General features: G+C 39.9%; 1 protein-coding gene across 6 annotated transcripts in view; it reads right to left on the bottom strand.

Annotated features, from left to right (window-relative positions):
- TRIM37 (tripartite motif containing 37) overlaps nucleotides 1-14,028 on the bottom strand; it is a gene marked incomplete at both ends in the record, with an annotated part of 147,861 nt that extends 133,833 nt beyond the window's left edge. For 5 of the 6 annotated variants that reach the window (XM_079726308.1, XM_079726307.1, XM_079726311.1 and 2 more), the window contains 3 exons: nucleotides 2,003-2,043; nucleotides 12,167-12,268; nucleotides 14,008-14,028. In XM_079726308.1, coding sequence (XP_079582434.1) covers nucleotides 2,003-2,043; nucleotides 12,167-12,268; nucleotides 14,008-14,028 — 164 coding nt within the window. The remainder of the gene's footprint in view (nucleotides 1-2,002; nucleotides 2,044-12,166; nucleotides 12,269-14,007) is intronic. The other variant, XM_079726310.1, reaches the window with a different exon arrangement.
- Between the last annotated feature and the right edge of the window lie 4,283 nt (nucleotides 14,029-18,311).

The raw sequence follows: 18,311 nt of genomic DNA, 5'->3' as shown, positions 1-18,311 counted from the left end.
TTAACTCAGTGGGGGGAATCCTTTCACAATGTATATGTGTATCAAACAATCACATTTTATACTTTAAATACGTTACAATTTTGTCAATTATACCTCAACAAAGCTGGAAAAAAAAAGGAAATTATAAATCAAGAAAAAATAAACACTCCTCAAAATAGGGCTCACAATCATATTCATACCATATTACTATCAAAATAGTAACAAAGACACAGTGAAAAGTATGGTTTGTAACTTATTTTTACAATAATGTATCATTTACCAAAAAAACTGAATAAAAAAATTAGCAATTCAGATTACGGACTGAATTCTTAATTCCTTAGTCTAAAGCTATACTCTCCAAAATGACAGCCACTACTCGTATGTGACTATTTAAATTAAAATTTCAAATTAGTTAAAAAAAAGAAAATTTCGGGCTTCCCTGTTGGCGCAGTGGTTGAGAGTCCGCCTGCCGATGCAGGGGAATCGGGTTCGTGCCCCGGTCTGGGAGGATCCCACATGCCGCGGAGCAACTAGGCCCATGAGCCATGGCCGCTGAGCCTGTGCTCCACAACGGGAGAGGCCACAACAGAGAGAGGCCCGCGTACCGCAAAAAAAAAAAAAAAAAAAGAAAATGTTCTTACACAGTTATACTAGGCTTACTTCACGTGCTCTACTGCCACAGTGGACAGCCAGGCTATAGAACATTTCCATCACACAGAAAGTTCTATTTGATACTGCCGATCTTCTTACAAGTTAGTATGAAAAGTGTGAACAGTACATGAAGAAAAATGGGCAAAAGATATGGAGTAGTTTAAGAAAAAATGAAATTATAAATGGCTAAAAATGTTTTAATAGATGCTCAGTTTCAATCATTTTTTTAAAAAGCAGATTAAAAATGAGATACCATTTTTCACTTAGCAGAATGACAAAAAAATAAAATGATTGGTAATACCCAGTGTTGGCAAGAATGTGAGGAAGAAGCATTTTCAATATCTATTATTAGGAACATAAAATGGTAAAAAACCTTTCCCTTCAATGCAATCTGGCATCATCTGAAATAACCAAAAATAGAAACAACCTATATGTCTCTCAATATAATCATAAAAAAAAATCAATGTATAATCTTACAGTGGATTATTATTCAAACACTGATTTTAAATGACATATATGTACATATGATCAATAAAGGCATCCCCATATTTTACATGAAAAAAAGCAAAGCAAAATAATATTATATCATTTGTGCTTTTTAAGAAAACATTTATATGTATACATCAGTACATATATAGAAAAATGTCTAGAAGAACAGGTACCCAAAGCTAACACTAACAATTTCTTCTGAAAGTTAAATCATGAAAAAATCAAGTCGGGTATCAGAATCAGAAGCCTTTTTATTACTATCTGGATTTTTTTTTAACAGAAACTTTATTTTTTTTTAGTTATAAAAGGCAAGTTAGGGCTTCCCTGATGGCGCAGTGGTTGAGAATCTGCCTGCTAATGCAGGGGACACGGGTTCGAGCCCCAGTCTGGGAGGATCCCATATGCCGCGGAGCAACTAGGCCCGTGAGCCACAACTACTGAGCCTGCGTGTCTGGAGCCTGTGCTCCGCAACAAGAGAGGCCGCGATAGTGAGAGGCCCGCGTACCGCGATGAAGACTGGCCCTCGCTTGCCACACTGGAGAAAGCCCTCGCACAGAAACGAAGACCCAACGCAGCAATAAATAAATAAATAAATAAATAAATAAATAGATCTGTTCTTTTAAAAAAAAAGGTAAGTTAAGAAGTTACACAATGATTTTCCAAAAGAAGGTAAACAATGTAATGTATTCTACATAATTCTAAGTCAGGTAAATTAGTCTGCATTTCTTTATCGAGATAGATTGCTTATTTTCTTTTCAACTGTATTTGCGAAGAGTAGAAATGTGGCAGGTTGCAGAAAGAATGTTATGAGTATTAGGACACACGCTGACCCCATCACCTTACTACTTTCCCAACTCACAAATAATCACAGTAAAACACTTACCGGCAATGAGGACACTGGGCTCTCTGCTCTGTCAGCCAGCGCTAAGGAGGCAAAAAAACGAGATTTTGATTGCAGATAACACCATTCATTTGTACATACTGAAACCTTACATACCAAATTTAATGAGTTTAACTCTCTAGTGCCTGCACTAATTATAGAGATACTTATAGAATAGCAGGCAATCTGCCTCATTATCATCGTGACAGGAATAAATTTTCAAAGGCACAGAATTCATTCCAAAATAATTATTAAGAAGCTATTCTCTCACAGGTAAGAAAGTGATCCGAGGACTCTGGATCTCACAGGGAAGGTGTGAATAATCTTCACAAAAATAATAATGATATTGTTACTACCACCCCCCCCAAAATAAGCCATTATGATGATTTACTTCTAACTAACCCACCATAAAATCTCTGAGGAATTTTAAGGTACTACTAAATTCCTTTTTGAAAAGCAATCTAATTGTAAGGTGTGTACATTAGGGCTATATAAATTAGACAGAAAAACATAAATAAGCAATACAGCAAAACTCTGTCTTAAAAGAGTTCTACAGTTCAGTCATTTAAACATCTACATAACCTGGTTTCCTCGTAATTATAAAAAGTTTTACAAGAGAATAATATCTCTACTAAACCTCAAATTCTATTAATTTAACCATTTTAGTTATTATTGGATAGGGAGCAGTTTTACACCATATACAAAGGAGATGCTAATACCTTTCCAAAAACAATAGCTCCATGGTTAAATATTGTTTTAATTGTCTGGTAAACAGGTTTTGAGGTAAATAAATATATAGTCCAATAGCTATGTACTCTCAATATCTGTTATTTCTGTTTATCCCTTCCTATTTCTATGGAAGAACCTAAGCTTTTACCTAAAGTCAAATAATTAACTCAGAAATAAAATTCCCAAGGAATCCTTAAAGAACAATAGAAGGTTAAATAGGGGGAAGTGTACTTCATAGCACAGAAAATAAAGCTGTAAGAAAAAAAATAGATGGAAAAGGATTCCACTAACAACCTTGCACATCATTTCTTTGGTCCCTGAGCAAAGCAAGATTTAGGTCAGGTTTCTTTCCCTCAAACAATGCTCTGCTAAAGTCCTAGCACTCCTCCAGAACTGGTCTCAGCCCACACCTCTCTAGCCTCATCTTCTACCTCACCCTAGGGGATCCAGCAAGATTAAGTCTTTAAATACGTTTCCCCTCTCTGCCCAGGATATTCAACACCTCTCTTTAACTAGGTTATTCCGGCTCATCCTTTAGATTTCAGATTATACGTCACTTCCTCCAGAAAGCTCCCTGTCTATAGACTATTTAAACACCACTGTCATGCTTTACCACAGTGACCTATACTTCCCCTTTCATTGTACCTATAACACTTGGTATACTGACTTATTTGTTTGTCTCCCCTGCCCTGCTAAAGTAAAAGCTCTATAAAGGTTGGGACCATGGTAAGGAATGACCCAGTCTATATTTTGTATTATGCCCCTCCCTTCCAGTCAAAACAGGCTTATTGCTATAATATATACCACTCTTGGCATCCTATTTGTGTATTTGCTTATACTGTCCCTCTATCCACGTGCTGTCCCATGGGAATGTCCACTGATTATGTCCATAATACTTCCCTGCCTATCCCAGGCTAGTGGTCTTTCCCTTCTCTTATTATTTGTGGCATTTTTACCTTGTATTCTATAATCTAATTTAATCACAAAACAAATATGGCAATTTTAATACTTTGAGGAAAAACAATGTTTCTACCAAACCAAAACCAAAGGTAAGAACCAGTGACACAATATTAGTACTCAAATAATATTAAAGAAACACCTTTGTAGCAATTCCCCCACATTCAATTTAAGAATTAATTTCTCGGGCTTCCCTGGTGGCGCAGTGGTTAAGAATCCGCCTGCCAGTGCAGGGGACACAGGTTCTAGCCCTGGTCTGGGAAGATCCCACATGCCGCGGGGCAACTAAGCCCACGCGCCACAACTACTGAGCCTGCGCTCTAGAGACCGCAAGCCACAACTACTGAAGCTCGCACGCCTAGAGCCCGTGCTCCGCAACAAGAGAAGCCACTGCAGTGAGAGGCCCGCACACAGCAACAAAGAGTAGCCCCCACTCGCTGCAACTAGAGAAAGCCCGCACGCAGCAAAGAAGACCCAACACAGCCAAAGATAAATAAATTTTAAAAAACAAGAATTAATTTCTCTCCTTCATTAAATGGAAGAATCACAAGCTTGAGTCATTATTCAAACCTGAGTCTTATTCCTAGCTCTGGCACTTACTATGCGACACCAGACATGTGACTGATCTCAAGTTTCCTCATATGCAACAAGAGAATCAGCATTCCTACTCTGTAAAGTTGTTTAAGGGAAATCCTCAACAAAAACCTAGCAAACCAAATTCAAAAAGAGTATACACCTTGACCAAGTGGGATTTATTCCTGGGATACAAGGATAGTTCAACCTACAAAAATCATTCAATATAATACATAAATTACATTAAGAAAATGAAGGAAAAACCCACATGATCATCTCAATGGATACAGAAAAGGCATCTGAGAAAACTAATATCCTTTCATAATAAAAACACTCAAGAGGGCTTCCCTGGTGGCGCAGTGGTTGAGAGTCCGCCTGCCGATGCAGGGGACACGGGTTCGTGCCCCAGTCCGGAAAGATCTCACATGCCGCAGAGCAGCTGGGCCCGTGAGCCATGGTCGCTGAGCCTGCGCGTCCGGAGCCTGTGCTCCGCAGCGGGAGAGGCCACAACAGTGAGAGGCCCGCGTACCGCAAAAAATAAAAAAAAAAACAACACAGCAAACATCATACTCAATGGTGAAAGACTGGAAACTTGTCTCAAAGTTAGAGGACTCATATTTCCTGATTTCAAAGTTTACTACGAAGCTACAATAAATTAAAACAGTTTGGTATTGGCATAAGGACAATGAAATAGAATAGAGAGCCCAGAAATAAACAGAAAGGGACAAATATTCTATGATTCCATTTATACGAGGTAGTCAGATTCATAGAGAAGAAGGAACAGTGGTTACCAGGGGTTGGGGGAGGGTAATGGACCAAAGTAATAAAAGTACACATCCTTGTCTTTTTCCTGATCTTAAGGGGGAAGTATGTACTACTACATACCTATGAGAATAGCTAAAATTCAAGACTGAACATACCAATACCAAGTGTTGGCATTAACATGGAAGAATCAGAACTCTCATACACTGCTGTTGAGAATGTAAAATGATACAATGATTTTAGAAAACAGTTTGACAATTTGTTAAGCAGTTAAACATACACCTACGATATGATATAGCCATTCCACTCCTATTTACCCAAGAGAAATGAGAGCTTAAGTCCATTGAAAGACTTGTATACAAACATTCATAGCAGTTTTCTTTGTAAATGCCCCAAACTAGAAGCAACCTGTATGTCCATCAGCAGGTGAATGGATACACAAATTACAGCATATGCATACAATGGAATGCTACTATGCAGCAATAAAAAGAAATACTATTTTTTAAATTTTATTTATTTTTTTATATAGCAGGTTCTTATTAGTTATCTCTTTTATACATATTGGTATATGTATGTCAATCCCAATCTCCCAATTTATCCCATCACCACCACCACCCGCCGCCACTTTCCCCCCTTGGCGTCCATACATTTGTTCTCTACGTCTGTGTCTCTATTTCTGCCCTGCAAACCGGTTCATCTGTACCATTTTAAAAAGGAATACTATTGATACAACAACATAGATGAATCTCAAAATAATTTTGCCGAGTGAAAGAAGCCAGACCCTTAAGAGTACATACTGTAAGATTCCATTTGTATAAAATTCTAGAAAATGCAAACTTATCTATAGTGATAGAAAGCAGATCACCGGTTGCTTGAGAACAAGACAAGAGGAGGTAGGGACTACCAAGAGGCACAAAGAAACTTCTGGGGATTAGAGATATGTTCATTATCTTGACTGTAGGGATGGTTTTTCAAGTGTATACATTTGTCAAAACTTATCAAACTGTGTACTTTATATATGTGCAGTTTATTGTATGTCAAATATACCTAATTTTAAAAGGCTGAAAAATTAAAAACAAAGTCAATAATTATTGGCAAATTGCTACCAATGTTAAAAATCAAGAGGGGGTAAGAAAAAACTGGATGAGAAAGATGTGGCAAAATAACGGGAAAAAATACAAAACAGGAACAGGTACTGAGAGAAAATCAGCTGAGTATAGCTAGATAAATGAAGACCTGGCCTGAAAACACAGCCAATGTTCCTGCTTTTGGGGTATGCCTGTGGAGGCATCAGGGAGTCGTGGGTAGAGTGTTGGCCTCGGGATAAGTTTAGTCTTGGTCTGTCACCAACTACTATGTGACTTTGGACAAGTCTATTCATGCGTCTGGGCCTTAGTTTGTTAAAATGACACAAGTATCTGGACTGCCAAAGACAGTTCAATTTCTGTGGACAAATGAACAGAGATGAGATGGAAGAGAAGGGAAAGCATTCAAATAAACAATATTACAATGTGGCTGTGCGGAGCGCTCAGAGTCTCAAGGACTTTGCTCCTGTAATTACCCCTCCTCTCTCCAGCATCAATTATTCTCGACTGGTTCAGTCCCAGGAAGATATAAACCTTCCCCTAAAAGACAACTCTCAACAACCCCCTTCAACCCATTACCCTTGTTTCTTCCCTTTACAAGATTGTGACAGTTTTTATACTTGCTGTCTCATTCTCCTCCCACTCTCTGACATCAAGTTTTTGCCCCCACTGTTCCACTGAAACTACTCATCGGGGTCACCAATAACCTACATATTCTCAAATCCAAGGGATTTCCCTGGTGGTCCAGTAGTTAAGACACTGCACTTCCTGGTCGGGGAACCAAGATCCCGCGTGCTGCGCAGTGCAGGCAAAAAAAAAAAAAGAAAAAAAAAATCAGATCCAATGGTCAGTCAATTCCCACGCTAGAACCATATGACACAGCTAAATGACTCTTTTTTTTTTTAGTTTTTTATTTTATTTATTTATTTATTTTTGGCTGTGTTGGGTCTTCGTTGCTGTGTGTGGGCTTTCTCTAGCTGCAACAAGCGGGGGCTACTCTTCGTTGTGGTACACGAGCTTCTCATTGCGGTGGCTTCTCTTGTTGAGGACTCTAGGCATGCGGGCTTCAGTAGTTGTGGCACATGGGCTCAGTAGTTGTGGCTCGTGGGCTCTAGAGCGCAGGCTCAGTAGTTGTGGCACACAGGCTTAGCTGCTCCACGGCATGTGGGATCTTCCCAGGCCAGGGATCGAACCCGTGTCCCCTGCATAGGCAGGCAGATTCTTAACCACTGCGCCACCAGGGAAGCCCTAAACTACTCCTTTTTGAAACATGTTTTTCAGTTGAATTCTGTGATGCCTCGCTACTCCTGGCTCCTTCTTATTATCCTGCTGAATCCTTCTCCTAACATCTAAACACTGAGTGACCCAGAGTTCAGACCTAAAAATCTCTTCCCACAGGAGGTAAACTGGTGGTCTCATCTAGTCCCCGGCTTTAAATACTATCTATATGCTAATTATTCAGTCTCTCTAACGTCCCCTTCCTCAAATCCAGGTTCATTCCCCTTCCTCAAATCCAGGTTCATATTTCCAACTGTCAACCTCTCCAATTAGATGTATAATAAACATCTCAAACTTTACATATTAAAACAAAAAAAAACTTTATATATTAAAAGGGTGAATTTTATGTTATGTGAATTATATCTAAATTTTTGTAAGATTTAAAAAATTACAAGTATTGTAATAAAGTGAACTAGTCCAAAATTTTGAACTGGAGTATCACAGAGTCACAAATTGGTTTTTTGTTTCTTTTTTTTTTAAAGAAAGAACTATATTTAATCATACCATGGGCTTCCCTGGTGGCACAGTGGTTAAGAATCCGCCTGCCAATGCAGGGGACACGGGTTTGAGCCCTGGTCCAGGAAGATCCCACATGCTGCGGAGCAACTAAACCCGTGTGCCACAACTACTGAGCCCGCAAGCCACGACTGAAGCCCTTGTGCCTAGAGCCCGTGCTCCGCAACAAAGAGTAGCCCCCAATCACCACAACTAAAGAAAGCCCACGTGCAGCAACGAAGACCCAACGCAGCCAATAATAAATTAATTAATAATAAAAAATATATTGCTCTCACTAGCAAAAACAATGGTTTTCTGTAGTTACTAAGTAAAATGTAATTTAAAAGTAAAAAAAAAATAAAACACTTTTACATCTATAACCTACCCAAATCTGTTCTTCCCTCAGTTTTTCCTATTTCAGAATGAGAAACCATTCATTCACCCAGATGCTGTAAAAAACTTTCCTCACATCCCATCTGTATGAAAATCCATTGATCCTACCTTCAAAACATATCCAGAATTGCCCTATTTTTCATCACCTTCACTGTTACCATTCTGGTCTAAACCACCATTCATCTTTCACTAATAAAGCACATCCTAACTGCTCTCTTCACTCTCTCCCCATCTGCCTACAGTCCACTTTCCACACAGTAGCCAGAGTGATAGCTTTCAAAACATTAATTACTTCAAATCACTCAAAAGCTTTCAATGGCTAGCAGCACACTTAAAATCCAAGGTCTTTACCAAGGCCTCTAGCTACATCTTCAAACTCATTTCCTTTCCCTCTCTCCCTCTGTCCACTTTGCTCTAACCACGCTGCTTCTTTGGTATTTCTCAACACACTAAACATATTTCTTTCTCACGGCGTTTGCCCTTTCTGATTTCTCTGCCTGGGACTTTCTTTCCCTACATATTCCCATCACTCTCATCCTGGTCTCTGCTCAAATGTCATCTACTCAGAGAGACCTTCCCAGACTACTCTATCTAAAATAGCTACCAACCTGCCAGTTAACTCTCAAAGTCCCTACTCTATACCCTCAACCAGTTTCATTTTTCTTTATGGTATGAAGAATATCTAACATATAGCTATTTACTTTTTTGCCTATATCCCAACTAGAAAACAAGTCAATTCCTTGAGAAGTCAGCGCCTAACTCCAAGTCCACAATTAATATTTGTTCAATGAATGAACAAATGAAGGGTGAATTCAGGAACCAGAACAACTCTGAAATAGGAAGGTTAAAACCATATTATTCAGATGGTCTGAATATAAGGCTAATGTTCTTGGACTTTATCCTTCAGGCAATAAATCTCTGAGGCTTCTGGGAGGGAAAAAGAATGACACTACTGGAAAATATCAATACGGCAGCAGGATACAAAATGGACGAGAGAAGAAAAGACTCAAGACAGAGAGATCAGTTAGATAGTAACTATAATTATCTAAGCATGAGGTAACAGAAGTCTGTATTTCTCTATTAGGATGGTAATAATAAGAACGGAAAGGTAGGACAGATATAAATGACACTAGGAGATAACTGACAAGACTTAAAAATTATTGGTGTCAGAGGTTTCAAGTTTGATAAGTAGAAAAGAACAAACAAAAAAAGAATTCAAAAAGAGTCAATTTGAGAAAATAATAGGAAGAATTTGATCTAGAACAAAGTTCAAGATGCTGGAAGGACAATCAGGTAAGACATTTATAGGTCAATGCTGAAGGAGGAGATTTAGGAGCCATGCACACAGATGATAGGTAAACCTGCAACACTAAATCAAATTTCTCAAAGTAGATAAAAATTTCCCAGAAACTTCATAATAGAGAATGCCAGCACAATATTTAAGAAATAAATACTTGTAAGGAACAGGAGGAGGAAGAGGAAAAGTGAAGAAATGAAGAATCAATGAGTGGACTTCCCTGGCAGTCCAGTGGTTAAGACTTCGCCTTCCAATGCAGGGGGTGTGGGTTTGATCCCTGGTCCAGGAGTTAAGATCCCACATGCCTCAGGGCCAAAAAACCAAAACACATAAAACAGAAGCAATATTGTAACAAATTCAGTAAAGACTTTAAAAATGGTCCACATCAAAAAAAAAAAAAACTTAAAAAAAAAATCAGTGAGGTATAAGGTAATAACCAGAGATCTTATGTATGCTGAACCTTCATCAAAAGAGCTGAGTCCAGATCTACTCTACCAATAAATTAACTACAGTGATAGAGGCCAATTACTTAATTTCTCTAGCTTCATTCAGCTTTACCATTTATGAAACATAATGATATGTATGAGTTGCTATTTTTACAATAGAATAATACAACACCTTAATACAAACACCTTACAACACCTTACAACACCTTACAAACACCTTAATACAACACCTTATACCTTCACCTTACAAATAGAATACAACACCTTACAAATTTTAGTGTTTTTTTTTTAAACAAGTGTCCACCATCAGCCTTTTTTTTTTTTTGGATGTGGACCTTTTTTTTTTTTTTTTTAATTTTTATTTTTGGCTGCGTTGGGTCTTCGTTGCTGCGCACAGGCCCTCCCTAGTTGCAGCGGGTGAGGGACACTCTTCACTACGGTGCGCAGGCTTCTCACTGCGGTGGCCTCTCCCGTTGCAGAACACGGGCTCCAAGCGCGCAGGCTTCAGTAGCTGTGGCTTGCGGGCTCTAGAGCACAGGCTCAGTATCTGTGGTGCAAGGGCTTCATTGCTCTATGGCATGTGGGATCATCCCGGGCCAGGGCTCGAACCCGTGTCCCCTGCACTGGCAGGTGGATTCCTAACCACTGCGCCACCAGTGAAGTCCCAATGTGGGACATTTTAAAAGTCTTTATTGAATTTGTTACAATATTACTTCTGTTTTATGTTTTGGTTTTTTGGTGGAGAGGCATGTGGGATCTTAGCTCCCGAACCAGGGATCCAACCTCCCACCCCCTGCATTGGAAGATGAAGTCTTAACTACATTTTAGTTTCTAAATTACCTTTTAGCTTATCTCATTTAACACCACAACCATCCTGTGAGACAGATCTTGTTATCCACATTCTATTGTTTGAGAAAACAACGCTAAGATCAAGTCCCTCAGTTTATGAGTGGGAGAACCAGCATGGTATGTAACTTAGGCCCTCTGTAGATGTGTAGTGCCAAAGAACACAGACCCTTGACCCAGGCTTCCTGGGTTCAAATCCAGATCCATCATTTGCTAAATGTGTGACTGGAAGCAAATGATTTAAGTGTTACAGATATTACTCTTGACAAAGGGATATTTATCTTCCTCGGGCAGGAATAAGGAACCACAGAGAAAATTTTGAGATGATGAGCGTGTTAGATGACTTTGACTTTCTCAATAAAGGAAATAATCTACTAAGAGTCATGTGGGCCAGGCAGTTTTCAACTACGGCCTGCGGAGGTGTGACTGAATCCCCACACACAACCCAAATAAGCTCTTCTGCTTTACATCTTAAGCTTCCTCATAAGTTTGTTTCTGGGGTTCACCTACATTCAATTTTTAAAGCCACTGGATTATATTCATCTTTAAGGTCTTTTTTTTTTTTTTCTTTTTTCCTCAGTACGCGGGCCTCTCACCGCTGTGGCCTCTCCCGTTGCGGAGCACAGGCTCCGGACGCGCAGGCTCAGCAGCCATGGCTCACGGGCCCAGCCGCTCCGCGGCATGTGGGATCTTCCCGGACTGGAGCACGAACCCGTGTCCCCTGCATCGGCAGGCGGACTCTCACCCACTGCGCCACCAGGGAAGCCCTAAGGTCTCTTTTAACTATAAGATTATATGATTTTATTATGTGCCTTTTAACCCATTACTAGCTTTTTCTCTATCTTACCCATCAAACAAGTATAAACTCTCCCTCCTGAGTCTCACAGCACTTTGTGAGTGCCTCTTTATAACACTACACATTCTTCAATATAAACACAAAGTCCATTCTCTCAATTAGATTTAAGCTCCTGCAGGGCAGGCACTTCCATCACTTATCTTAGTATCCTCAACCCCAAACACAACGCAGGCAAGCACTTCGTAAGTACTTGTTAAATGCACAGTGATTTAATAATGTAAATATACTAAAATTACACTGGGCTTTGGTTTCCAGACACTTCATAGCAATTATGACTTGATGATTATTCATCTCCATAGTACTAAACGATATACATTGATGGTCTCCCTATTAAGAAACAATCATTTAAGACATTTTTTAAAGGATGTAAAATTAAAACAAGATAAAGAAAATGGTTTTTACAATACACCTTATATATACTAAATGTATGTAAAAAGAGATACAACTTACCCTGATACAGCTGAAACAACAAAGCTTGGAGCAATGAGGACACAGGCGTGCATCCCGCAGTTTCTCCATACAAATGAAACATCGGAAAACCTCAGCAATGCTCTGAAAATAATAAAGGATATAAGGCTCACCAGATTACGCTACTGAATCATGAGTAAAAAGCATGCTTGCAATAATTCACCTGACAATTACATTTATTTTGGGTTGATAACATCCCAGTTTTAACTATATTCCATATCAGGACTTGGTTAGTCAAGGTCCAGGGTACCTCAGAACATCTCCTGGGAAAAAATGCTTCCTTTTTTCTGAGCTTCACAGTGGTTGTAGTCTAAGAAAAGAATATGGAATGCAAACATAGACGTGCACAAATATTTTCACGGAAACATCAATTGTAATGGCAAGAATCTGCCTATAGCCCAAATGTCAAAATATTAAGTTACAGGAGTTAACATAGACTATGATAGTCACAGAAATATTTTTGAATTGTTTAATGATCAAAAAAACCCCTTATGATGTGTAACAGCAAGGAAAAAAAAAGGCAAACTATGACTGTATGAACACTATGAACTTGTGACTTTTTCCGCAATTTCCCCAAGGGGGATGGATTGCTTTTATAATTTAAGTATAAAAAGGTACATTAATGGCAGCATACTTTGATCAAGAGAGAAACAATGTAATTCAGAATCCAGAAATCTGAATTTCTGCCATGCTGCTGCAACCAACTAGCTACTTATTTGAGCCTGAAATTCTGTCCGTATGGAGAATTTTGGTGGTAGCTCTATGAAGGCTTTGGGAAGAAAAAAATACGTAAACAGAAGAAGCAGTATTATCTTTGCCAGCCTCAGATGAATCCATTTAGGAGGTATCTGACAAGAAAACAGATATAATTAAATGTAGGTTACTATATATTTTAAGTTTATTTTTACAGTACTCACATTTGTTTTTACTGCATTCCAGAGGAATTAAACTCTTCTAAAACGAAGGTAAGGTTACAAAACTTTTATAATACTTTTACATGAGGAATTAAGGAGAAAATTACTCATGAGTCTAACCATGACTCTGCAGGACCAGAAAGAATCTGTGAGATGCAGACGCTGGGGGATGGGGGGTGCGGCGGGGGACAATACGACCATTGGATGAACTAGTTTCAAGTGGAGTGCCCAGGTAATACAGTTGTTCCTTATCAGGATTTAGTATGTTAGTAATTGCAAGGTTCAAGTCCTGACAATTATTATACAATTATGTCCAATAAGCAATCTTTTTTAAGTTCCTAGCCTTAACGTAAATACCCCAAACGTTTGAAATCATCGTTTACAAGAGTCATATATAAAAAGAATAGGTTGCTCTGGAAAACAACAGTCAAACAGGATAGTAAGATTATATCCTCATTCAATCTAAGAAGGGCAGATGTCTACAAAATGTACCGCTGGGAGGGAATGATTATCCATTCGGAGGGAGATTTGGATCCACGCAAAAACTCTTAAGAACTGGTGGCGAGTCGCAGCGCACGTCCGTCTAAAGAATCTGCAGTTCTGCTCTGAACAGGCTGTAGTTTGCAGAAACCCTGTGGGGATGAGTACCGGTGCCAAGACATCCTGGAAACGCCAGGATACGCACCACCTGACTGCGGGAACGGTCAGAGCACAGGGTAGCCGGAGGGCTGCAGAACGAGCACGGCGTCCTCTGCGCTGGGCCAGCCCCCTCCACAAAGGCAGCGGCGGGGTGGGGGGACTAGGGCAGGGCGCCCTACGAGAGGGTGGACTAGGGCAAAGCGCCTCGAATAAAGAACGCTCAGCGGGGGGCGAGGGAGACTAAGCACCACCCTCCTCAAGCCCCCTCACCTCCACGCTCTGTTCATCCATTGCCTCCGGCTCTCGGCGGGGCGCTCGGCGACCCGCGGAGTCCGTGGTCTGACCTGTTAGGCGCCGGCCTGAGGTCACCAAGTCAAATTGCCGCGGAGAACAGCCGGGCGCCTACATCAGAGGTCTCCGACCACCGCCCCACCTGCGCGCCCCATCGCTTCGGGTTCGGCGCCAGTTACCCCCACTTCGCCATTTTTATCCGCGCGCCAGCCCTAGGGCGCAGTGGGAGGGTGAGCGGTAGCCACAAGCTTCTTCCCTCCCGGCTGAGCGGCCCGCCAGCGACCAAGCAGGAGCCTTTCCCACGTGACGCGGGCGCGCGCCTATCAAACCGCAGCTCAGCCCCGCGGCGCTGGTCTTCCGCGAAGAAGTTGCCGCAGGGAACTCGCAAACACCAACGGTAACCAGGGTAGCGGAAGGTGCTGTGTGAGAAAAGGCGCGGCCCGCGTGCACGCATGCGCGCAGGCCGCAGCGCTAAGGGAGCGGAGCAGTGGCGGGCGTCTAGTTCCCGCGGTGCAGGGGAGCACACGAGATTTGGCCGCGGGCTGCGGCAGGGTTGCGTGCCTTCGGCCCGGGTTAGCGCAGGAGGAGGAGGGCGCGGCGCTTGACCGCGCCCCGTCTCCCTCAGGGGAGGGGCGGCGCTCCACCCGTCTCAAACTTTTGCGCGCCAAAGGCTGGAGCCACCTGGAGGGTTTGTGGGAAATGCAGACTCCGGAGCCACACCCCTAGGTATTCGGACTCCGTGATTGTAGGGTGGGGCTCCACGAAATCGTTTTCAACAAATTCTCTCGGTGATTTGGCTGCAGGTGGCTTGTGGCCCGCACCTTGAGAAACTGTGGTGCAAATGATTCGTGGCTAGTGCTTCTTTCTCGGGGAGCAAGCCCAGATTCTCAGGTTTTTAAGACTTCCGCCCCACGTACGGAAGCAAAGCTCCAGATTGTGAAGCCTAGAGCGGTAATTTCAGAGTCGGGAGTGGGAGGACGGGACCACGGACGGTTTAGACGTCAGACCTACACCCAACCACACTCGCCCTGCATTGCTTGGGGCTTGAGGTGAGCTATCGCCATGAGACTGTGGAAAGTGCAAGAGTATCATCTGTACTCAGCTTTCCCATATTGGCGTCTGCTTTCTGCAGTTTTCTAGCGTAAGAAATGTTTAAAGATTGCAGAAATTGAAGGTGTGAGGCAAAGGACGTACATCAAATTCTTAATTTGAGTTTAATTTTTCCTTTCCAGGTTATTGCAAACAACTGTTACACTTAACCGAAATTGAATGCACCTGAAGAGAATCAACAATTATCTAGGAAGAATTTCTTAAATATCAAAGCATTTGGACTTTCTTATAAGTAGTGGGCATAACAATTTTTTTTAAACTACATGAGCCATGTACAAAGATATAATTTAGGAATAATTGTGCCTGAAAAAATTCGTTCAGCAAAATTATTTATGGTCTTGGAACTACATAGAGGGGACAGTTGCACATCTTTTATACTAAAATGCCCTCAGTTGTACATTTTAATAATGGTAAATGGTTAATTTTATGGTTTGTGAATTTTACCCCAATTTAAAAAGTTACTTGTGAAACACGGTACTATACTACTTGGGATTCAAAGGGTAATGAGAAGTGGTCTTTGCAACCCAGCATAGCAGAAAGCAAATAGGTAAAATTACAATGTATGATAAGTATTAAAATAGGTTCTTGTACTAATAGATATATTTGCCCAAAAGCCCCAAAATGTTTAAAGATTTATTGCAATAGTTCATAACAGTGGAAAATTAGAAAACCCGTACAACTAATTAGGGGTCATTGCTTGCAAGCACTAAGTCAGATTCTGGCTAACTTAAGCAAAAAAGGAATTTAGTTGGCAGGATGCTAAACTGCTGTGTGTGGTTGAGAAACCTGTCATGTGCTCTATTAGAATTCCTTAAGGAAAGGCTGACCTTGCAGTCCTCCTTTACCCACCCTCCAAATCTCCTAACTTGTGTATTATACAGCTTAAACGCCTATAAAAGAGGAACTGGTAAAAATTATGGTAAATTCATATATACAGCTGTTCAAAAGAATGATATGAAGATACCCAAAATATATTTAAGATAAAAAAAAGGGTGCAGCTGCAGTACAGTATATGGTATCAGCCTATTTTTGTTTAAAATGTTTTTTAATTTGTATACATGTAGAAACATCTGAAAAAGTTGCAGTTATTTGGGAGAATAAGCATACTTATATTTTTTAATTTCTTAAAATTAAAGTTGTATTTAAAATACAACCTAATTAAAATTAATTTGTATCACAACTTAAGACATAAAAACACTAGTAGTCACATAGGAGAAAACAATTATCCAGATGAGAAATAAAAAAGGTCTAAATTAGGTAGTAAGAGTGAAGGTAAAGTGAAGGTTGGATACAACAAACATTTCAAAGAATTATACATTTCAAAGAATTATAGATTTTATTAACTAAGAAGATAAAGGGATGCAAACTTTAATTCCAGCTAACAGAACAGTTGCTGTTAACAAAATAAGAAAATCAGTTAAGTATTCTGGACATGTTCAACTTGAATATTCAGGTAGAGATTTTTATTGGAAATTTGGATCTAGATCTAGTGAAATAAGTTATACTTGGGAATCATTCCCCAAAAGGGCAATAAATGAATATATAAACAAGAGCAATTTTAAGAGGGATGAGGGGAAGAACCAACATTTAGAAGGTAACTTGTGAAGGAAGTCATAGAGGAAAAACAGTACAATCTAGTTTTTTTTCTGATTGAAAGCAAAACCCTTTAACACCAGTAACTTGTTAAGACCTCTTCATGATACCACCATTTTTCAATCCCACCATCACATCACAGAGCCATACCATGACAGGAACTTCCTCAATATTAATTGCCTGAGTACTGAAGAAAAAAAATATGTTACTAAGGTGTGACTTATTTATCTGTAATTTAAAAGGGGGGGCGGTTACTTTCTGTTCTCCAGATATTCAGAAGAGACAAGACAACTTTAACTGAAGCTACTCTTCCAACCCTGTCTGTCAGCTATTATGTTTGTTAATAACAGAAAAAATTCTTTTAAAATTACATTAAAGTATAATTCTATAACCTGTAAAACTAACATTTGATACACTTTTCCTAATCTTTCAATGCCTTGTTTTTATGACATATATAGAAATATTTATTGAAGGATTACTAAATATCAAACCCTAATAGTTTACCATCTTATTGTGCTTCCAGCCATCCCGACACACACAAGTCAAGTGGTTCGCTTAGGGTCGTACAGCTAGAATTTAAAACCTGTGTTTACATATCCGGTATGAGCCCAAAGCCCAATCTTGACGACAAAGCTACAATATCTGCTTCTCCTCTTACCTATTTAGCATAGCTTTAGCATTTCCCAGAACATTAATACCAGTAATAATTTACTGGTAACTTGACCTTCTGTTGTATAGATATACCATGATTTACTTTCATATTTACTTGCCATTAGTTTTTTGTTTTTTTTTAATAAAGAGGGAAGTTGGCGCGCGCGCGCACACACAAAACAAACTGGCAAGTAGCGGTTGCCAGTGATCCTCTCATTTCAGTTTCTTAGCTTTCATATACAGTAGAATGAACAATTACAGTAATATAGACCAGAGGAGAACAAAGGTAGTACTGAAGTATAACAGGGACAATCTAAAACCGCGTTTGAAAGCAGAGCTCATGCTGCTCAACATTAGCAGAAAGAGGGAATAGGACAAAGATAAACGTGAGGCTGTCACAGAAAAGCCAGCTTATTACTAAGTTAGGTTTTATGGGAGACTGTTAAGTCACACATTAGCAGTCTCACCAATAATGTGACCACATCTGCAATCAGAATTTTCAATAATAAAATTACATACATATGTATAACATAATACAAATTTTTTTTCTATCCTTTCATTTCCAAAGCATGTTCATTCACGTTTGACTGACTGATAGTATATAATTTTCTTTTACAATAGGCCAGGACATCCATGTTATCCTGATTATACAAAAACAGATACAAAATGGTGTTGAGACTTACTTGCCTGAAATTACAAGACTAAGTGTATGTGCATATATATTTGTAAATCTCTTTATTTCCATTCCATCCCTTTGGCTGAACATTATGTGTACAATATCTGCCCTTCTTGTATTCCCCTCTCTTGTGGAAGGCATCACTATCCAGTAACCCAAGCCAAATCTCCTTTGTCATCCCCCCACCAACAGTCATCAAATGCTAACAAGACAGCTTCCTAAATCTCTCTGGAATTGATCTCTTCCCCATTAG

The sequence above is a fragment of the Hyperoodon ampullatus genome (assembly GCF_949752795.1).
Source record: "Hyperoodon ampullatus genome assembly, chromosome: 19".
NCBI lineage: Eukaryota > Metazoa > Chordata > Mammalia > Artiodactyla > Ziphiidae > Hyperoodon > Hyperoodon ampullatus.
This window is presented reverse-complemented; position numbering and strand designations above follow the sequence as displayed.